Source organism: Drosophila ananassae, chromosome 3R (genome assembly GCF_017639315.1).
Source record: "Drosophila ananassae strain 14024-0371.13 chromosome 3R, ASM1763931v2, whole genome shotgun sequence".
Lineage (NCBI taxonomy): Eukaryota > Metazoa > Arthropoda > Insecta > Diptera > Drosophilidae > Drosophila > Drosophila ananassae.
The window spans coordinates 14,862,267-14,878,569 of record NC_057930.1 but is presented as its reverse complement, the minus strand read 5'-3'; the positions used below and the strand labels follow the sequence as shown (position 1 = coordinate 14,878,569).

Sequence of the window (16,303 nt, the reverse complement as noted above, 5' to 3'; positions counted from 1 at the left end):
ACCCAGCACGCACCACACACTCCCAAAAATCCGAAAAGAAAAAAAAAAACTGATCACCCAACGAACCGGAATCCACCTAATGCAAAATCGTTATTATATTTCTATTTAATTTTTTTTAATCGCTTTTTTTTTTTGGCAAATGTGCTCTGGTAATAAAACATTTACCCTGCTCCAAATTGGCCAACAATGTAACCTGGCAATGGATAAGCTCTTGTCAAGTCAAGTGAAAGTAGGGGCCCGAAAACAATTGACAAATATTGCATTATTGATTATAATAATTATTGTTCAAATATTACATGTTTTCTATGTTTCAAGAAGTGCTCTTTACCATCGGATTTCAAGTTGAATCAATACCAGAAGCCAGAAACCAATAAACTTCCAGACAAGTTGTGTGACACACTGACTAGCAGACTGGCTGCTGGAGACTTATCGACGTCACATCAAACAAATTGCACGTTGACATTCGCCGATCCATCCAAAAAGTAGCAAGAAGTGCCGCTAAGAGCTATACCGATTTTCCACTTAATTAATTAATCAAATTGCAACATCCGCCCATGTGCCGACCAAGATCGTAGCCCGATCTGTGTGTGTGTGTGTCTGTGATCTGGATCTGGACCTGGATTTGAGGCGGTATCCGAGGTCTGGGGGTGGTCAAGTGGTGTACCTTTCACGCATGCGCCGCACATACAAATCAAAGCGACAAAGGCGCTGGCACAGACGGAGGACTCCCTCCCCGCACCAAACTCGTTGCCAAATTCGATATGAAGTAATAGAATGGAGTCGGGCGGAGTACTTGCAGTGCTCGCAACTATGCATACAGTGCGTATACGTATTCGTATCTTGCACCACATTCATTAGAACAAGATTACATTTCCAGTTGGAGTGGTCGGCGACCAATTTGGCATCGACGCCGCCTGCTCACGCACTTGAACAGATCGGTTTGGAGTGCCGCCCCTCCGCTGGGGCAGCTCTCGTGGCGGCCGGGCGTGCCGCCTGTCGTTCGCTGTCCAACGTCGCCCAGCCCAATCAGCCGCTAGACATATAAATTTAGGTAGTCTCTATAAATAATAAGTTGTGTCTACTTAGCGACAAGTGTACACGCGTAGATCGTGTCCGATAGGAGGGCCGAAGCCGGGAAGGGAGCCGGGTGGCAGGAGCTTGTTTGTTTTGGCAATTGTGTCAAATATGCTAAGTGAAGTATGGCCAGTGGTGTCCACATTTCCAGGCAACCCTTTACAATCCCGAATCAGAAAACAGTGCACTCGCCTTTCTAAACTTTTTATTATCGGTTTCAGTTGCTTATATGTTTCCATGAAATATCAAAATTTGAAAATAGATTACATATATGTATTTCACTGATTTGTTTTCATCTCTCTTTTTTGGTTTTCAATAATTTCTCAGATGTGTCAACAGATCGACGCACTACACAAAATCATTCGTCTCACATTTGCATTGTTTATGTAGAAAAGGTTTAAGTAAATCGCTATCATATTGTACTATATAGAGCTGTATAATATGTTCACAAGTTGGCAATTTTGAAAAAGTTGAATCTGTTGGCATAGCTTTGTCTGCCCCTAAAACTTCCGCCAGTTCTTAAAAAATAATAAAAATAATACAAACACACAATTACAACAAGCAAACCGGGCGGTAGTCTTAGGCACACACAAAAAACGCCTCTGAGGTACATAAAAAAAAAAAGCAAAAGCTGTTAACAAGAAAAGGAGCGTCCTTAACCAGAATGCCAGTTGCCTACGCTGCTCATAAAGCTCCCGGTTTGAGCGAAAACGACAACTTTGGCCTGGAATTGTTCTTTCCTAATATGACCTTTTGCTCCTCCTTTACTCTTTTCTCCTGCTCCTTGCGCATACGTTGCCGCTCCTCGTCCATGAGGCGTTGTTCTTCAATTATCGCCAAACGCTCTTCGGCCTAAGGTAAGAATATGCAAACATTAGATTGGAACTAAAATGATGTTAACTGCACTTACCAATTTACGCTGAGCTTCTTCGATTTTCCTATTGTTCTCTGCCAGAATCTCTTCGAGCTCTTCGCGCTTTTGTTTTTCATCCTCCTATAAAACCCAAACAAGTAGCCGATTAATAACACAAATCAATGGCTTAGCCGGTAACTTAGAGCTAGGATATAAATAAAGTTTCTTGACATCAACGATGCAAACTGGGCGACACATTCGATCGCACACTATTTTGGTTGCAGTTTATAATCTTGATGAGCTGCAAAGGCAGTTAAAGTCTATTTTTACGCTTAATAATAGGTTACAAAGAAAATTTCGGTAGAAAGTAAAACATTTAGAAGTGTCTAATAAGAATGTTTAAAGTAGGTTGTATTTTTTTTTTTCATTTAGTTTATTATAATATAGGAACACACAACATAAACAATGTACTAGTAGTATTTGCTAAATGTTTGGTCTTCATTTGATTTTTTTGTTTTTTTTTTTTTTAATTGTTGCTACTTACTATTTAAATAGGTCATTATTCCAGTACAATAGCTAAATTTGTGTTAATTTTAAGATTTTTCTTTTGCAGATTTTTGATTTTGTTTAAATACAAGTAGTATTCGATGTGTATTCGCTATTCCAAACGTAAATATTTTCATCGAACAAAAATAAAAAAAGCTCAAACGCAAATAATGGACAAACAATCGGTACTGTCAAGAATCCAATGCGAATCCGGATTTACAAGCTTTCAGAGTTCTATAAAGCTAAACACTGAGGGGGGTGAGTCTCTTTTGAGTTTGAGTTTCTCTCTTTGGCGTCCTTTTGCCGATCTCACGTTATATCCTTACAGATGCTGTCACATGGCTTGTCACATCGCTGGCGTCGGAAACTCACCCGTCGTTTAATTGGCTTTTCAGCATTGCTCGGTTCTCGTTTGCATGCAGCGTTCGGTTGAGACCAAACTCATGTCTGGATGACCCACCCTACACCGCGACTGTCACCTAACTAAGGCCCCCCAATCAGATAAGATTGTGTTCGATCGGTCTGGAGGCGGAGAAGAAGGCGTCCATGGACCAGGTGCCTCACAGCAGGATTGCTCAACTTCCGGCACGGCCGAGTGTTTTGCCGGGGCCACAAAACACGCACTTGGGATACGGATAGCGGAGTTAAAGAATAGCTCCTGGCTACATCGCCTACAGAAGCGTATTTCACACGCGCAACAACAACAAGGAGGTTACAAAACCAATACCAAAATCAAAATTATACTGTATGTTATGTGGAGGTAGAGATACGAACAAAAGATGAAGCTAAGAATATGCAAAAAATTGTCATGGGCTTCAAAATTGTGACACATGCGACACATTGGCAATGTCGTCATTTTGGCTTTTCGTGGTAGGAAAAATAAAAATTACAAAATTATTGGCAAGAAGAAAGAGACGAAACCAACCGTGCCGTTCCCGAGCACGCTGGCCCACTGGATGGCCGGGTGCATTTGGGGCTCTGAAAATGTGACTCTGGGATTAGCGATGGACCGAATGGAACTGTGTCGGTTGTTGGTTAGTAATATGCAAAACTGCCTAATTGATGCAATGCCGGTGAGGTGATGGTCAAACATATTTCACATTACTAGTAAGCACCCGCACCCACTGAGCCACGGCCGAGAGCGTCACGGAAATGATTTCGTGTGGATTGGTGGAGACGACTGTTTTTACTGCTGTCTTGAGATTGTTCGAGTGTTTGGTAGATGTGGCATTGTGTACGGGTTTCAGACAGTTACAGTGATAGCAGCAGTCGTCCAGCGGAATCTGAATACGAGCACCTACCTCGCGCCGACGTTCTTCTTCGCGGATTTGCTCGCGACGCCGTTCCAGCTCCAACATCATTTCTCGTTCCATCTCTGCCTTTGCTGTCTCGACGCGTCGGTTGACCTCTTGTTCAATCTCGTCGCGCCGCTTTTCCAGCTCCTCTTCCACGCGCTTTTTCACCAGCATCTCAATGCGTTTGGCGGCCTCCTCCTCGATTGTCTTCTGCTCGACTTCTTTGGCCCGCCGCTGCCGTTCCATCTCAGCCAGGCGCTCTACCTGAAGCTGGTTTTGCTGCCGGCCCCAATGAAAAGGATTAAGTTTTGATACCATCGGAAACAGAGTTTTCTACCAACCTCATCCAGCTTCTTGAAGCGAGTGCGTTTGTGTCTGCTGCGCTGCGACTCTTGGTCTGAGTACTGACTATCACTGCTCGACGAGGTGGAGCGTTTCCGGGACTTGAGCATTGTGGGCGAGTGGCGGTATTCGCGTTCTGTGTGACGATCGCTGCGGTGTCTGTCACGCTCCCGCTCCCTGTCCCGATCCCGCTCGCGGTCCCGTTCCCGGTCACGCCGTCCATGGTGGTTTACCTCCGAGGACTTGTCTCTGTCGTGCTCTCGGTCCCGATTGTGCGACTTACTGCGTTTCTTGTGCTTGCTTTTGTGATGTCGCCGTTTGCTTGACGGACTGGGAGTGCGCGAATGGGAACCCATGCTGTACCAACTTAAATCTCTTTAATTTATAGCGCTTGCTTTCGTTCGCACAACAAATCAATTTATGTGGATACAATTTGTACGCTTTTCCACAGCATTGAAAACAGTGCTGTCAAACGAACACCAATGCCCTGACATAAGCTTGGTATTAAGTTTGGTATTAATTTCAGTATTTATTTCTTATCTTCAGTGTTGCCCAAAACTTATTTTATGTTTACATCTTTTTAATTACACTCTGGTTGTTTTTGCTGCAAAATCATGTCGTGGAACTTGTCAATCATCACTTGGTTGTCCTGGAAGCCCACACACTCCTTGGCCTCTTCTTTGGGCAGCCACTTAAGCGCAGTGTGCTCCTCCGACAAAATAGGTTCCTGGCAAGGATTTCGAAGCTCAGCCAGCCAGTAGATGACAATTTTGGGTTTGCCCTTCACCTGATAGTTCAGTGTTAGCGGAGTGTCCTTGTAGATAATCAAATCCTTTTCGTCATAGCTATTGTTTATGCGATTATAAAACAGAGTATAAACATTCACAGGGCATGACACTTACCCGGCTTCTTCTTTGGTTTCCCGCAGAGCGGTCGTGAAATCGTCCTCGCCTGGATCCACATGACCTTTGGGGGAGCTCCAGTGAAAGTCTCCGTAGGAAGCTTTCAGCAATAGATACTGAATTTCCCCACAAAGTCTCCTGAAAATAACAAATCCCGCGGCTTTCTTCATTTTTTGGTTTCTTATCTTGCTCTACGAGCGCCAGTGCTGTCAAATTTAAAAGGTGTCAGAGTTTCCAATTGCCTCCTTTATTTATAAGGCCGAAATTATGATTTAATTTATTTTTGTGACAAAAAAAGAACATTTTATGTGGTAAACATTTTCAAGCTACCTTTTATTTATAATATACATGTAAATTTGTAATTTAAAAAGTTAAAGGGAATTTAAATTTCCCTAAAAGATGGCAGTGTTGATAAATACGTTTTTAGTTGCTAAATGTTTTTAACTTGATGGGCACGTTTTTGTAATTTCATTACATAAATATATAATTAAACGTACATTCGGTATGTACGCCTTCCTCCGACGCTTGGCGGGGGCCCCCACCAGTATTAGCCCTTTAAGAAGCTACGCATCCTTGACGCCTAGAGATGTCATGCGAAACACCTCGGACGAGACCGGCACCTTGCTCACCCGGTTCGCTAAGCACATTGCTCTGGAGCGGCACAGGGATCGGGAACACGTGCTGCCAAAGACGACAGTCCGCTACGCCGACTTCTTCCCGATCACCGACGATCGGCACTTCCAACGATCCGTTCAAGAAACCGATGCCGCTCAACTGCCCGCCCTGATCATCCTGGCCTCTAGCTATCGGTCCAACGCCGCTGTACCCATGTATGTGGCCGCTCTGAATACATTGGATGCTAGGGCTGAAAGTCAGTTGAAGAAAATGGACACCAACACAGTGCTGGAAACGCTGTACTCATTCCTCTTCCTTATGCCCGGGTGGATGAAGCGTATGGACTTCTATCAGGCAGCCGTTCAGCGTTTGGCCAAGGAGAACTACAGCGACAACAAGGAACGATTTGTACAAGTGTGCTTTTATCTGGGGTTGCAAAAAAAGCAGGTCCAGTTGCCAAATGATTTCCAGGAGCTGTTGGAAACTCAACTGGAGGGTCACTTGCCGGCCTTGAGTGAACTGGATCTCGCTGTGATCAGCAATGCGGCCTACAAAACCTCTACAGTGGTCACTGGCGAAGCGAGAAAGCCATATGAATCAGCACTAGTCGACGCAGTTTTAAATTTGGAGCTTACTGAAGAAAGTGGTGCCCTTCTGATCTCCTTCGTGAAGGCCTTAAGGCTGCAACGAGTAATGGACGACCGTGTCTGCCATCATCTGCAGGATATATGCATGGATCCCAATAAGATAGCTTTGATTGAACCACGCGGCTTGGCCCACATCTTTTCGTTCTTCGCTGAGCAGCTTTGGGACCATAAGGAGTGCCTAAATGTCCTGATTGAGCAGCTAATGACTGTGCTTAAGCCGGGCCAACTGCGAGCCAAGGACTTGGCTACCTTCTTGTGGGCCAGCGCCCAACTGGATTGTGAATTATCCCCGCAACACGTCCGGCAACTTGAGCTTGCCGCTCTCCGAAAGCTCGATCATGGGGAGTACGACTATTTCCCAGACAATCTGGTGGACACCTGCCTCTCCCTGTGCACTTTGGGACATTATTCCAAAGATCTGATCGATGCAGCTGAGAAACTGAAGGCCAACCAACGCCAGACACGAGCTCAACCCAAGGTGGACAGCCGTTTGACTGTCCTGCGGTCTGCTGTTGCCATCGAACAATCATCAATGGCGCACCATAAAACAGAGAAGGCTTTCAAGGAATTCGAGCGGGCACCGACTTATCTGCTGAGGGAACGCACAGACTTGAGGAAGTATGCCCTGGACCTGAGTCAAGACTCTGAAGTAGAGGGTGTGGATTTGGTCTGTCCCATCAGTGGCATAAATCTGCCAAGTTTGCGAGTTCAAACGATGGGAGAGCATGCTTCTGTATACTTTGTTGAACTTCTCACCGCCAATCAAACATTAAAATTTAGTAAGAAGCCAACATCGTTATTGCGTCTGAAGAAAAGGCTGCTGGAATCGCTGGGGCACAAGGTCGTGGTGGTAAGTTTTCTTTATTTATCAAAAGCTATTTTACAATTAATGGAATTCGTTCCATTCCAGCTGAACTCAGCAGAAATGGCCACGAATGCCAAGGAACTGCAACAGTTACTAAAGCCAGCGGCAGAGGCGGGCGACGAATCCGAAATTGTTCAAGGTGTGAGCAACTGATTCCTGTGATAAAAAGTGGATGCTTTCTAGGATAGTTACAAAAAATCGTAGCTTTATTTAACAATGTTTTGTGTACTTGTACATAATATTATTTTTAAATATTAATAGCACTAAACATAATGTTCAACAAGTAATTTATAATACAAGGAATGGAATTGTGGGCTTTTATTCCTCATCGGAATCATCGAATAGACTTTATCTTGGCCTTGAGTATGATATACGACGCTAGCCTGAAAAGAACAATCATCAGAGTCAGCGCGAGCACGTCGTTCCAGAACTGATCTCCTCTCATGGTAATCTCCTCCAGGAATTTCTTTGGGTATCTGCATGGAAAAATAAATGTCAATGTCTAGAATCTCTCGGTTAATACTAAGGACTTGCCTGTAGTGGCAGTAGGGCGCCTCGTCACAGGCCAGTGTTCCTCGATCCAAACCGTAGATCGCTGCTATGAATCCTTCCAAACCATATCGTAGGTATGATATGTGACTGCCCCATTTTAAGTAGCTGGGCAGATCCCGCAATGTGACACCAAAACCGGCAAACATCATCATGGGAATGGTTAGGACGGGCGCCAGGAAAGTTCCATTGGTCACATCGAACCAGGCGCCGATCATCAGTCCAAAGCTTTGTCCCACAAAGACTGTCATTAAACTGATGACGAAGAACATCCAAAAGCGGACCCACTCCATCGGCTGATAGCTCCATAAGTAAACGATACCGGTGAAGAGGAAACAACTGAGGATCTGCGGCGGATATAAGAACTTCCATTAATTTCCAGATTCCGGACAAAATAAATGATAGCTTACCGAAACGGGGAGATCAACCAGAGTCATGGCAGTGTAGTAGGCTTTCAGGGAGTACCAGCGATTGAAGTGTTCCTTGATCAGAATGGACAGCTCAATGGGGACTGGTTAAGATAATTTCAATTACGATTAGTTTCTGGCTTTGATACAGAAAGTAGTTTTGGTTCTTACAAGTCAAAACCGTTAACATCATTGTCGTCATGGAATGGTGCATCAATATGGCAAATAGCAGGTTGTAGTTGTCCAGGACACGAGATCCCTCCCGGCCTGTGTGATCGTACATGGCGCCGAAAAGCGCGGCCACCGCAATGTTAACTCCGATTCGCAAGTGAGTCATGGTCGTATCCCGTTTCGCTTTGATGTATCCTCGACGTATCAGCACAGAGCACTGGTTCGAGTAGCTAGTGTCCTCCAAGGATCGGGCTTTGCTTCTCTTGGGAATCGGAAACTTTCGCATGAGCGCCTCGGCCCGCATCACACTACTGGGATTATCGAACCAGGTAAGGGCGCTTCCGTTTTCAGTGGCACTCTTGAGGGTATCGATCTTGTCGAAGCCGTACTCCCCGCAGGCAAGTTCAATAACTGCGAAAGGAAACATTTCAATAGGATTTTGGTTAAATTATTAATCTCTTCCAGACTCACTGTAATCTGCTGGATTGTGGTACATGGGACATGGCAGATCCACGGACTGCAGGAATGGTACAAGTTTCTGGGTACTGCCCTGGTAGACGCAGTTACCAGCGGAGAGGACATAGACCTGATCGAAGATCTGGAACAGCTTGGCTGTGGGCTGGTGAATGGTGCAGATGATGGTGCGTCCCTGGCTTGTCAGCCTCTTTAGCAGCTCCAGGACCTTGGTGCACGAGCTGCTGTCCAAGCCACTGAAAAAGGAAGAGTAATAAAGTTAGAACTAGACTAGCAAGTATTAGAAAGGACACTTACGTTGTAGGCTCATCGAGGAACATCACAGTTGGATTGTTGATCAATTCCATGGCTATGGAAAGTCTTTTCTTCTGACCACCGGACAGGCGGACTGTCAGGGTTTGATCATGGTTGTAGAGACCCAGCAGCAGCAGGATATCTTCAATCTGCCAGGTATAAGTGTTAAATTATCTGCAAGATTTTAAATCTGAGACTTTGCAACTCACCCTGCTCTCCTTCTCTTCGTAGCTAACGGTGTTTCCCAGCTTAAGATCCGCAGCGATGTGCATATTCTCGTTGACAGTCAGCAGGGGCTGCAGGCGATCGTCCTGTGTAATGTAGCAGGACATGCGGCGGAAGGAGGCTACATGGTGGATACTCCATTAATCACTTGAAACTGCCCGGAAATCAAAGACACTTACGCAGATCTCGTCGCCTTCCGTTGAGCAGAATAGATCCGTCCACACCGGTTGTCTTGAAACCAGATAGAGCATCCAATAGGGTAGACTTTCCGGCACCGGAGGGTCCCATAATGGCAATGAGCTGACTGCCGGGGAACTTTCCGCACACATTGTGCAAGATTTCTTTGGATCCTGAAACAAAATTTAAATGGAAATCAAGTTTAAAGTGAAATCTTTTATGTCAAGGTATCATAAAACAAGGAGAACCGGCTCAAAATGATTATGGTCTGAGTAATTAAAGGTAATAAGTAATTGCAGTCTATATAATTGATAGCTGGATAGACAACTAAATCTTATTAAGGAGCAAACTTTAAACATAGATCTTATGTTTTAAAATTGTAAGTTAAGGAAAGTATTTATTCAAACAAGTTAAACGCACAACTAGCCTCGAAAACTTTGATAAAAATGGCATGATTACGATCAATGACCACCCATATTATCTTTATATTTAGTATAATTACCGCCATGGGGAAAAGAGTTGTGTGGTCATCGGCCTGGTCCCTAATCAAGTTACCAGGGGCAAGTTGTTCAGATACTAAATGGCTGCCTGTTTCCTTCTGAACTTTGATATTGGCCAGAAAGCCTTGTAAAAACAAAAAGACATTCTATCGAAATACCAATACTCTTTCAAACCATTTCTAAATAAGTGGTAGAGCCTCTGCAAAAAGGGAATTTATGAATGACTAACTGGTTCCCTTCTGATTACCACGCACTGCCGGAAAATATACAACCGGGAAGGAGGTGTGATCGGTGGATCGGTGTATATGCCGCTTATCTAATCAATGGAGAAGCGAGTTGGTTAACTAACAAGCAAGTGTTTATGGCTGATTGGTATGTGAAGCTTTGCCGAAAATATATTAACCTTGAAGGTAAGTTCAAGAACTGGAAATGTTTCAACTAAAAAATTACTTAAGATATTACAAGAAAATCAATAATTATAGATACATAATCCATTTGAAATAGAAGATGTACCATATACATTAAAGAAAGCTGACCAATTGGTGGCCAAAAAGAAGCCGCGAATCATAAAATATATTATACAATTACTGAAAGTTCGCCCCTAGCAATCTTATCGAGCCATATCTTAGATCATACGATCGTATTAGTTCATAAATAGCGACTACGATTTTCTGTATTATTCATTTTTCTCCCGCCCCCTTACCTCGTTTGAAGCCCAAGTTCACAGTCAAGGACAACTCCTTGAACTCCATGTCGACGGGTTCGCGAGCGGGCAGGTTATTCAGAGCATCGGTATCGAAGTGCACCTCCTCCTCCTCAACAGGTTCCAGTGGCGGCTGCTTGCTGGCCGTGGACCCGTTGGTGTACCCCGCCTGGGGTGGCGTAGGGGCGGATGTGGGCGTGACAGTAGTCGTTGTACTTGGCTGGCCATTACGTCGACCACCAGCACTGCTCACGGGCTCTGTGGTGGCATTGTAGACACGGCTGTTGGGCGCTTCTCCGATCTCGATGCCCAGACCGAGTCCGGCGACACCGTTTTCATTGCCGAATAGAAACTGCTCCCTCGTTGTCGCCATGGTAGCGGTATCCTGTCAACTATAAGATATATTAACAAATTATAAAACATCTATGGGCTATAACAGGTAGAAAATCTTCCTATTTCCAACCAAAAACCTGCTTGGAAAGCTTCAGTTTTTCATGTTGACTAACATACTTATTCATGTTATGATTGATTTGAGGGATTATGCAATGAAAGTACATATGTATCTTGTGCGTGACTGAATCTTTGAATACTGTGCAACATGTATCTGGCGGATGGATAGTTTCGGTTAGTCCATTAGGAACAGGTTTTAGTGCAATTTGACTCGCACTTTGATCGACAAACTAACAGATCAATCAACCTTTGTCATTGAATCTCGTTAACTGATAGTTGAGATAATTAAGTTAATCATAAGCTTTAAAATCTTTTATAAATCGAACTTTAAGTATTCCCCACTAATCTGCATCTCGGTCTCTCGATTTCGATTATCTTCTCAGTCTTAATTAACTTTAGCGTTTACATAAGCGAAATATAGCACGCAGTTTACTCCACATTTCGCATTGCTGCAAAAAAGACAATTAAATACGGATTTGCGAAAAGATCAAGGTACAGCGGGCAAACAATAAAACAGCACAATTGAGTGGAAACGAAAATGCAATCGTTAATGTTGTGTCGTATGCACATCTGTGCTATTGATTCCACAACTCAATCCAATCCGATCCCATCATCGGTACAGATCGGAGCGGATCCAATCAAAACAAAAGCATTGTCCCATGCAGAGAATTAACGTCGTCGCTTTTCTTGCTTCTGTTTAATACATGAAAACAATTAACAAATTTCTAATTAATCGATTTTGGTTTTACATTTTCAAAATAAATATTTTCAGAAATTTTCTAATTTTGGAAAACATTTGAAAATCTAAATAAGCTGTCAGGTGAGAAGAAACTACAAAGCAGGGAGCTAGAAAAGATTAAGATCTTCAAAAAACTGTTTTTGAACTTTACTCTATATTTCTATTATTTGATTTATTATTTGATTTTGAGATGAATGGGTTTCTATAAAAAAGTGTCACATAAACTTTAGCTACAGATTCCAGCCGATCTGGCGCGTACTGTCGGATTCAATCACAACAAAAGCATTGTTCCATGTCTGACATCCAGAACAAATGCAATTGTTGAGTTTACTGGTGACGAATTGCATATAGTATAGTAGGCTATAGCCTATAGCTAAATACCAGGCAGCATCTTATCAGCATCTGGGTGAAAAAAATAAAACAAAATTTCCAAGGAGGGCATTTTCCAACTGGGACATTATTGTTTTTATTGCAAGTAAGGGTTTTTAATGTTTAGTTGGGTCAGGTAAGCTCTAGAGCAAGTTATCAGAGCTGCCAATTACAATACCCGGTGTCATTGCCCCGGGGGAATCTCGACATGTAAGGGCGAAGGGCGCTAGTTTTGACGAGTATGACGTTGAAGGAGAGCTTAATCAGTTATAATTAAAAATTGGTTATTGATAGGGGAGTGGTGGTCACGTTTCGCCACATTTGCCATTTTATGGCAGTGGAAATGGCTATTTGCAGTCGAAATTCCTTTGTTCTTGGCATTACATTTCATGTTTGCCTGCGAATTCTTAGACCAGAGCTCGTGCCGAGGCTTATGTACATATATAGAGATTCATGTCTACATTGTTTGTATGCTGATGCTGCCCTGAAACATTGTTTTGTATTATGTATGGGCTTGTATACCTTAAAAATGCTGACCGAATAAACCGGTTCACGGATACCCATCCGCCCAACCCTCCTCTTCCTTCGATCCATCTCCGGCTCATTTCTCCGCCGGCAAGAGATGGATTCGAAAGAAGCAGCAGCTGTTCGATTGGAGAGCAAATCGGTAGCTCTGGGAACAGATTTCTGTTTGTACTCTGATTATCTGGATTTGATAATAATACAGAACTAGACAACAGCACGCATTCCATCTTTTGGCTGCGGTTGATGTCAGATTGGGCTTTAATGTCAGCGAATCGGTTCAATTTACTTCACAGGTTGCAATTCCGCAGCACAAAGTGCGGTTCAAGCAGTTATCGAGGTATATATTTTAACGGAAGTGACCCAGTCTCGCAGGTTTGGCGACGCCACAAGATACTCATCATTTGTATCTATTCCATGGCAGATACAAATGAATCACAGAGATTGTCTGGGTTCTCTTTCACTAGTTTGAAGATTTATTCACACGGAACTGAATTTTCTAAATTTTTCGAAACAAATTAAAAAGATTTTAAAATATATCTTATGACTGAAACAGCACACATTACCAAAGGAAATAAATTTCTATACAAAAAATGCCTTTAAACATTTAGTTTTATGAGTCTTTTGTTAAAGTTTTATTTTTCACAATATTTGTGAAACTATGTTACACTTTATTTGATGTAAAACTTCTTAGTCTTTTATTATCCAGGTGTTACATAAATTTTTATTCAAACTCTTAACTCTCAAATCACTTAAATTTTAGTTGAAATAATTTATAAAAAATTTTGATTTCTTTTTCTTTAGCTGTGGAAATCAATCACTTCTTTGGGATCCTTACCCTCGATTTGAGTCAGGATATTAGCACTCTTGCAAGGATTTTTTATAGAAGAAATCGAATTTCTTCGCACTATTTTGAAACCGTTTAACTGGCGATCCCCGCAACCGAATATCAGGCGTCTTCGAGGCGACGTGCGCGACTGGACGGTCAGAAAAGCAAACTGTGATCCCAGCTAGCTGCCGCGCTGGTTGTGGCTATATGGCAATGGTAATTCCCGTTCCCCAAAACTCGGAGAGCTGCTGGCTTCATCGCTGACGACACGCTCACAAAGAACACGATCGGCTGTAAATATCTGAGCGAACGTCTTGTGGGTGTGTGAGTTGAATACAGGCTTTATCGTAGGGGCTCAGTGATGATGGGGAAAAGGGAATGTTAACAATTAAAATAAGAAATTAATTAAATAATATTATAAACAAAAACAAGGTCGCAAAATCAAATACCTCCTAGGGATATACAATCCATCATTTGGGAAACACGTTCTTTGAGAGATTTAAGATATCATAAGATTGCACCTTTATGTGGTATATTACCCTAGAAAATAGTATCTAAAAATGTTATTAAAAATAAAGTTAGTGCTAAACAAATCTTGGGGTTAAAGATCGTTGAAAAACTCCCGAATAAAAGTCTTGACTGAAAATCGGCTGAATTAACACCTCTAACCCGACGATCAGTTGCTCGCCTCTGTTGGCTTTTATTTCGCATTGGTTATTAATGTTTTGGCGTTGTTATATTGTCGTTTTCCTTCGTTGATAAGAACCACTCACGCTCCTATACACAGGTAGCTTGCATGCGCACACAGATACTACTCACCTGTGGCAACTGATTGAGTTTTTGGCAGTACGAGATCTCCGATCGATTCGCTTGACGACGGAGCGGGAATTGGATCAGATACACTCGAAATATAAACGGTTCTGAATATAGGAGATCCTTAGATTATTATATAAACCTGTACCTTATGAAGGAGGTCGGGAGAGAAAGATATATCTAATTAAGAAACATATTATCATTAATAATAACTATTACTATTACTATTTTAGTTTCACTCCCAATATACTTAGGTTTCTTAAAATTAAATCACATTCTATAGGAAGATCCTAAGTATGTTCAGGATTCTTAAGTCCTTTCGTATTCTTTAAAACAATACCCCTTTGAGATTCTCGTAAATGGTTTCTGTATTTAAATTTATGTTCTATCTTCATAGAATTTCAGTTTTCTTAGAGTGTAGACTCCCGGTATCGGGTCTCAAGTCCACATATCGAATTTCTTCGGCGCTCCATAATAGGCGTATACGTAATACGTAATAAAAAGTTTGCTCAACGTTGCCGACGATTTCTTCACTTAGCTTTTTTGTTACTTGCCGTGAGACAATGGCCAGTTCTATCCCTGCTCGCCATTATCACGGCGGTTTATTATGCCATATGTAATTTATACAATGTGTTCCCACCCACACAGAGGCGTCTATAAGGTTCTTTGTGCCTGCGCTCGTGAATCAGAATGATTCCGCTGATTAGCTTCCTGATTCCGACGTTCTTTGGACCCTTGCAATTCATTAGCATTCACAATAGGTAAAGGTACTTTAACCTTGGAGCCCCTTATCCAGATCCAGATTTTATTGGACTCAATGGGAGTTTCAAAATATTTGTTTTGATAATGAGAAGAAACAAAAGAATCTGTTAGAATCTAATCGACACTTGCCAAAAGTATCTCATCCAAGTTTGTCATCAAATGTTGATGGTGTTTGCTTTCTTTATAGATTCAGAAGCTTTATAAAGAAATTTACTATGATTTTCCCGAAAAATATTCTATCTTTAATGACCTAATTCTGTATTTAACAATCAAAACTTATAGCTTTTCTATGATGACCGCATCTGTGTTCCACTTCTCGACTTCCCTCAGTGTAGAATATATCATTGATAAGTGCTTATTTAGTTATTATCGTAATAATTGCTTCATACAACGATCCCCGACCGTCACTATGATTCAATCCTCTAGCTGGACTTTGACCCTTCTCGAGTCGAGCTAAACAAAAGCCGATTGACATAGTGAAGTGCTATATGTTCCCAAGCTAATAATGGAGAGAAATAAAATCTTAAAATACGTCACGGTTTCGTTCTCGAGTGAGCTGCTACTGTTAAGCCTCCGAGTGAGATTGAACTTTGGTCTGAGTGGGCTCCGGGGATTAGAACACACTGAAGGAGTGCCGTCCAATCTTCCGGATAAGTCAAAAATACTACTCGTATAAATAAGCATTTACATAAGTGTTTGATAAGTTTAAATATTGACCACAACTACAGGCGAACACCCTTGCGAAAGATAAGATTACAATATACGATCATTCGCACCATATAAAAGCTATAGGAAATCGTAAATAAGGCGCATGGGAACGCATCTCTCCTTAGACTAAATCAAGGCAATGGTTCCAGTTCCTCGTTGTAGCTAATCACATCGCGCACTTCGTTCTAATATTTGCGAATATCATTCTGCCCACCTCACGATCAACCGATCAGTTTATAGATTTCCTCGGTCTGGACTTATCAGGTGCCATGGCCATGTCGTGGTGGCTGTTATTGGTTGTGTTCTAAACAAGCAAAGTCCAAATATTTGCGGCTTCATGAAAGCTACTTTCTTTGTGATATGGCTGAGGCATTGTCGTGGGCGACTTGTCCAGATTGGGTGCAATGAATCTCGAGAGCGAATGGCTCCCGCTGATAATCGACGGTTGACGCGTGTGCTTTGGGCAATAAAA

At 42.4% G+C, this 16,303-nt stretch overlaps 4 protein-coding genes across 4 annotated transcripts; 1 reads left to right on the top strand and 3 right to left on the bottom strand.

Moving 5' to 3' along the window:
• Nucleotides 1-1,262: 1,262 nt before the first annotated feature.
• Nucleotides 1,263-4,602, bottom strand: LOC6496977 (UPF0430 protein CG31712). Its single transcript, XM_001962977.4, has 4 exons — nucleotides 4,110-4,602; nucleotides 3,775-4,047; nucleotides 1,985-2,068; nucleotides 1,263-1,926 (listed from the first exon to the last, which is right to left on the bottom strand). Exons 1-4 carry the CDS (start codon nucleotides 4,464-4,466, stop codon nucleotides 1,759-1,761), a joined length of 882 nt encoding a protein of 293 aa, XP_001963013.2. The 5' UTR covers nucleotides 4,467-4,602; the 3' UTR covers nucleotides 1,263-1,758.
• Nucleotides 4,603-4,619: 17 nt separating this feature from the next.
• LOC6496976 (bis(5'-nucleosyl)-tetraphosphatase [asymmetrical]) lies at nucleotides 4,620-5,249 on the bottom strand. Its single transcript, XM_001962978.4, has 2 exons — nucleotides 5,013-5,249; nucleotides 4,620-4,955 (listed from the first exon to the last, which is right to left on the bottom strand). Exons 1-2 carry the CDS (start codon nucleotides 5,180-5,182, stop codon nucleotides 4,691-4,693), a joined length of 435 nt encoding a protein of 144 aa, XP_001963014.1. The 5' UTR covers nucleotides 5,183-5,249; the 3' UTR covers nucleotides 4,620-4,690.
• A 146-nt stretch (nucleotides 5,250-5,395) lies between these two features.
• On the top strand, nucleotides 5,396-7,412 carry LOC6498535. Its single transcript, XM_001962979.4, has 2 exons — nucleotides 5,396-7,124; nucleotides 7,185-7,412. Exons 1-2 carry the CDS (start codon nucleotides 5,517-5,519, stop codon nucleotides 7,290-7,292), a joined length of 1,716 nt encoding a protein of 571 aa, XP_001963015.1. The 5' UTR covers nucleotides 5,396-5,516; the 3' UTR covers nucleotides 7,293-7,412.
• On the bottom strand, nucleotides 7,316-13,697 carry LOC6496975 (ATP-binding cassette sub-family G member 4). The gene is made up of 10 exons (XM_001962980.4): nucleotides 13,558-13,697; nucleotides 10,640-11,031; nucleotides 9,439-9,609; nucleotides 9,244-9,380; nucleotides 9,038-9,183; nucleotides 8,738-8,976; nucleotides 8,267-8,677; nucleotides 8,099-8,199; nucleotides 7,674-8,035; nucleotides 7,316-7,615 (listed from the first exon to the last, which is right to left on the bottom strand). Exons 2-10 carry the CDS (start codon nucleotides 11,010-11,012, stop codon nucleotides 7,474-7,476), a joined length of 2,082 nt encoding a protein of 693 aa, XP_001963016.1. The 5' UTR covers nucleotides 11,013-11,031; nucleotides 13,558-13,697; the 3' UTR covers nucleotides 7,316-7,473.
• Between the last annotated feature and the right edge of the window lie 2,606 nt (nucleotides 13,698-16,303).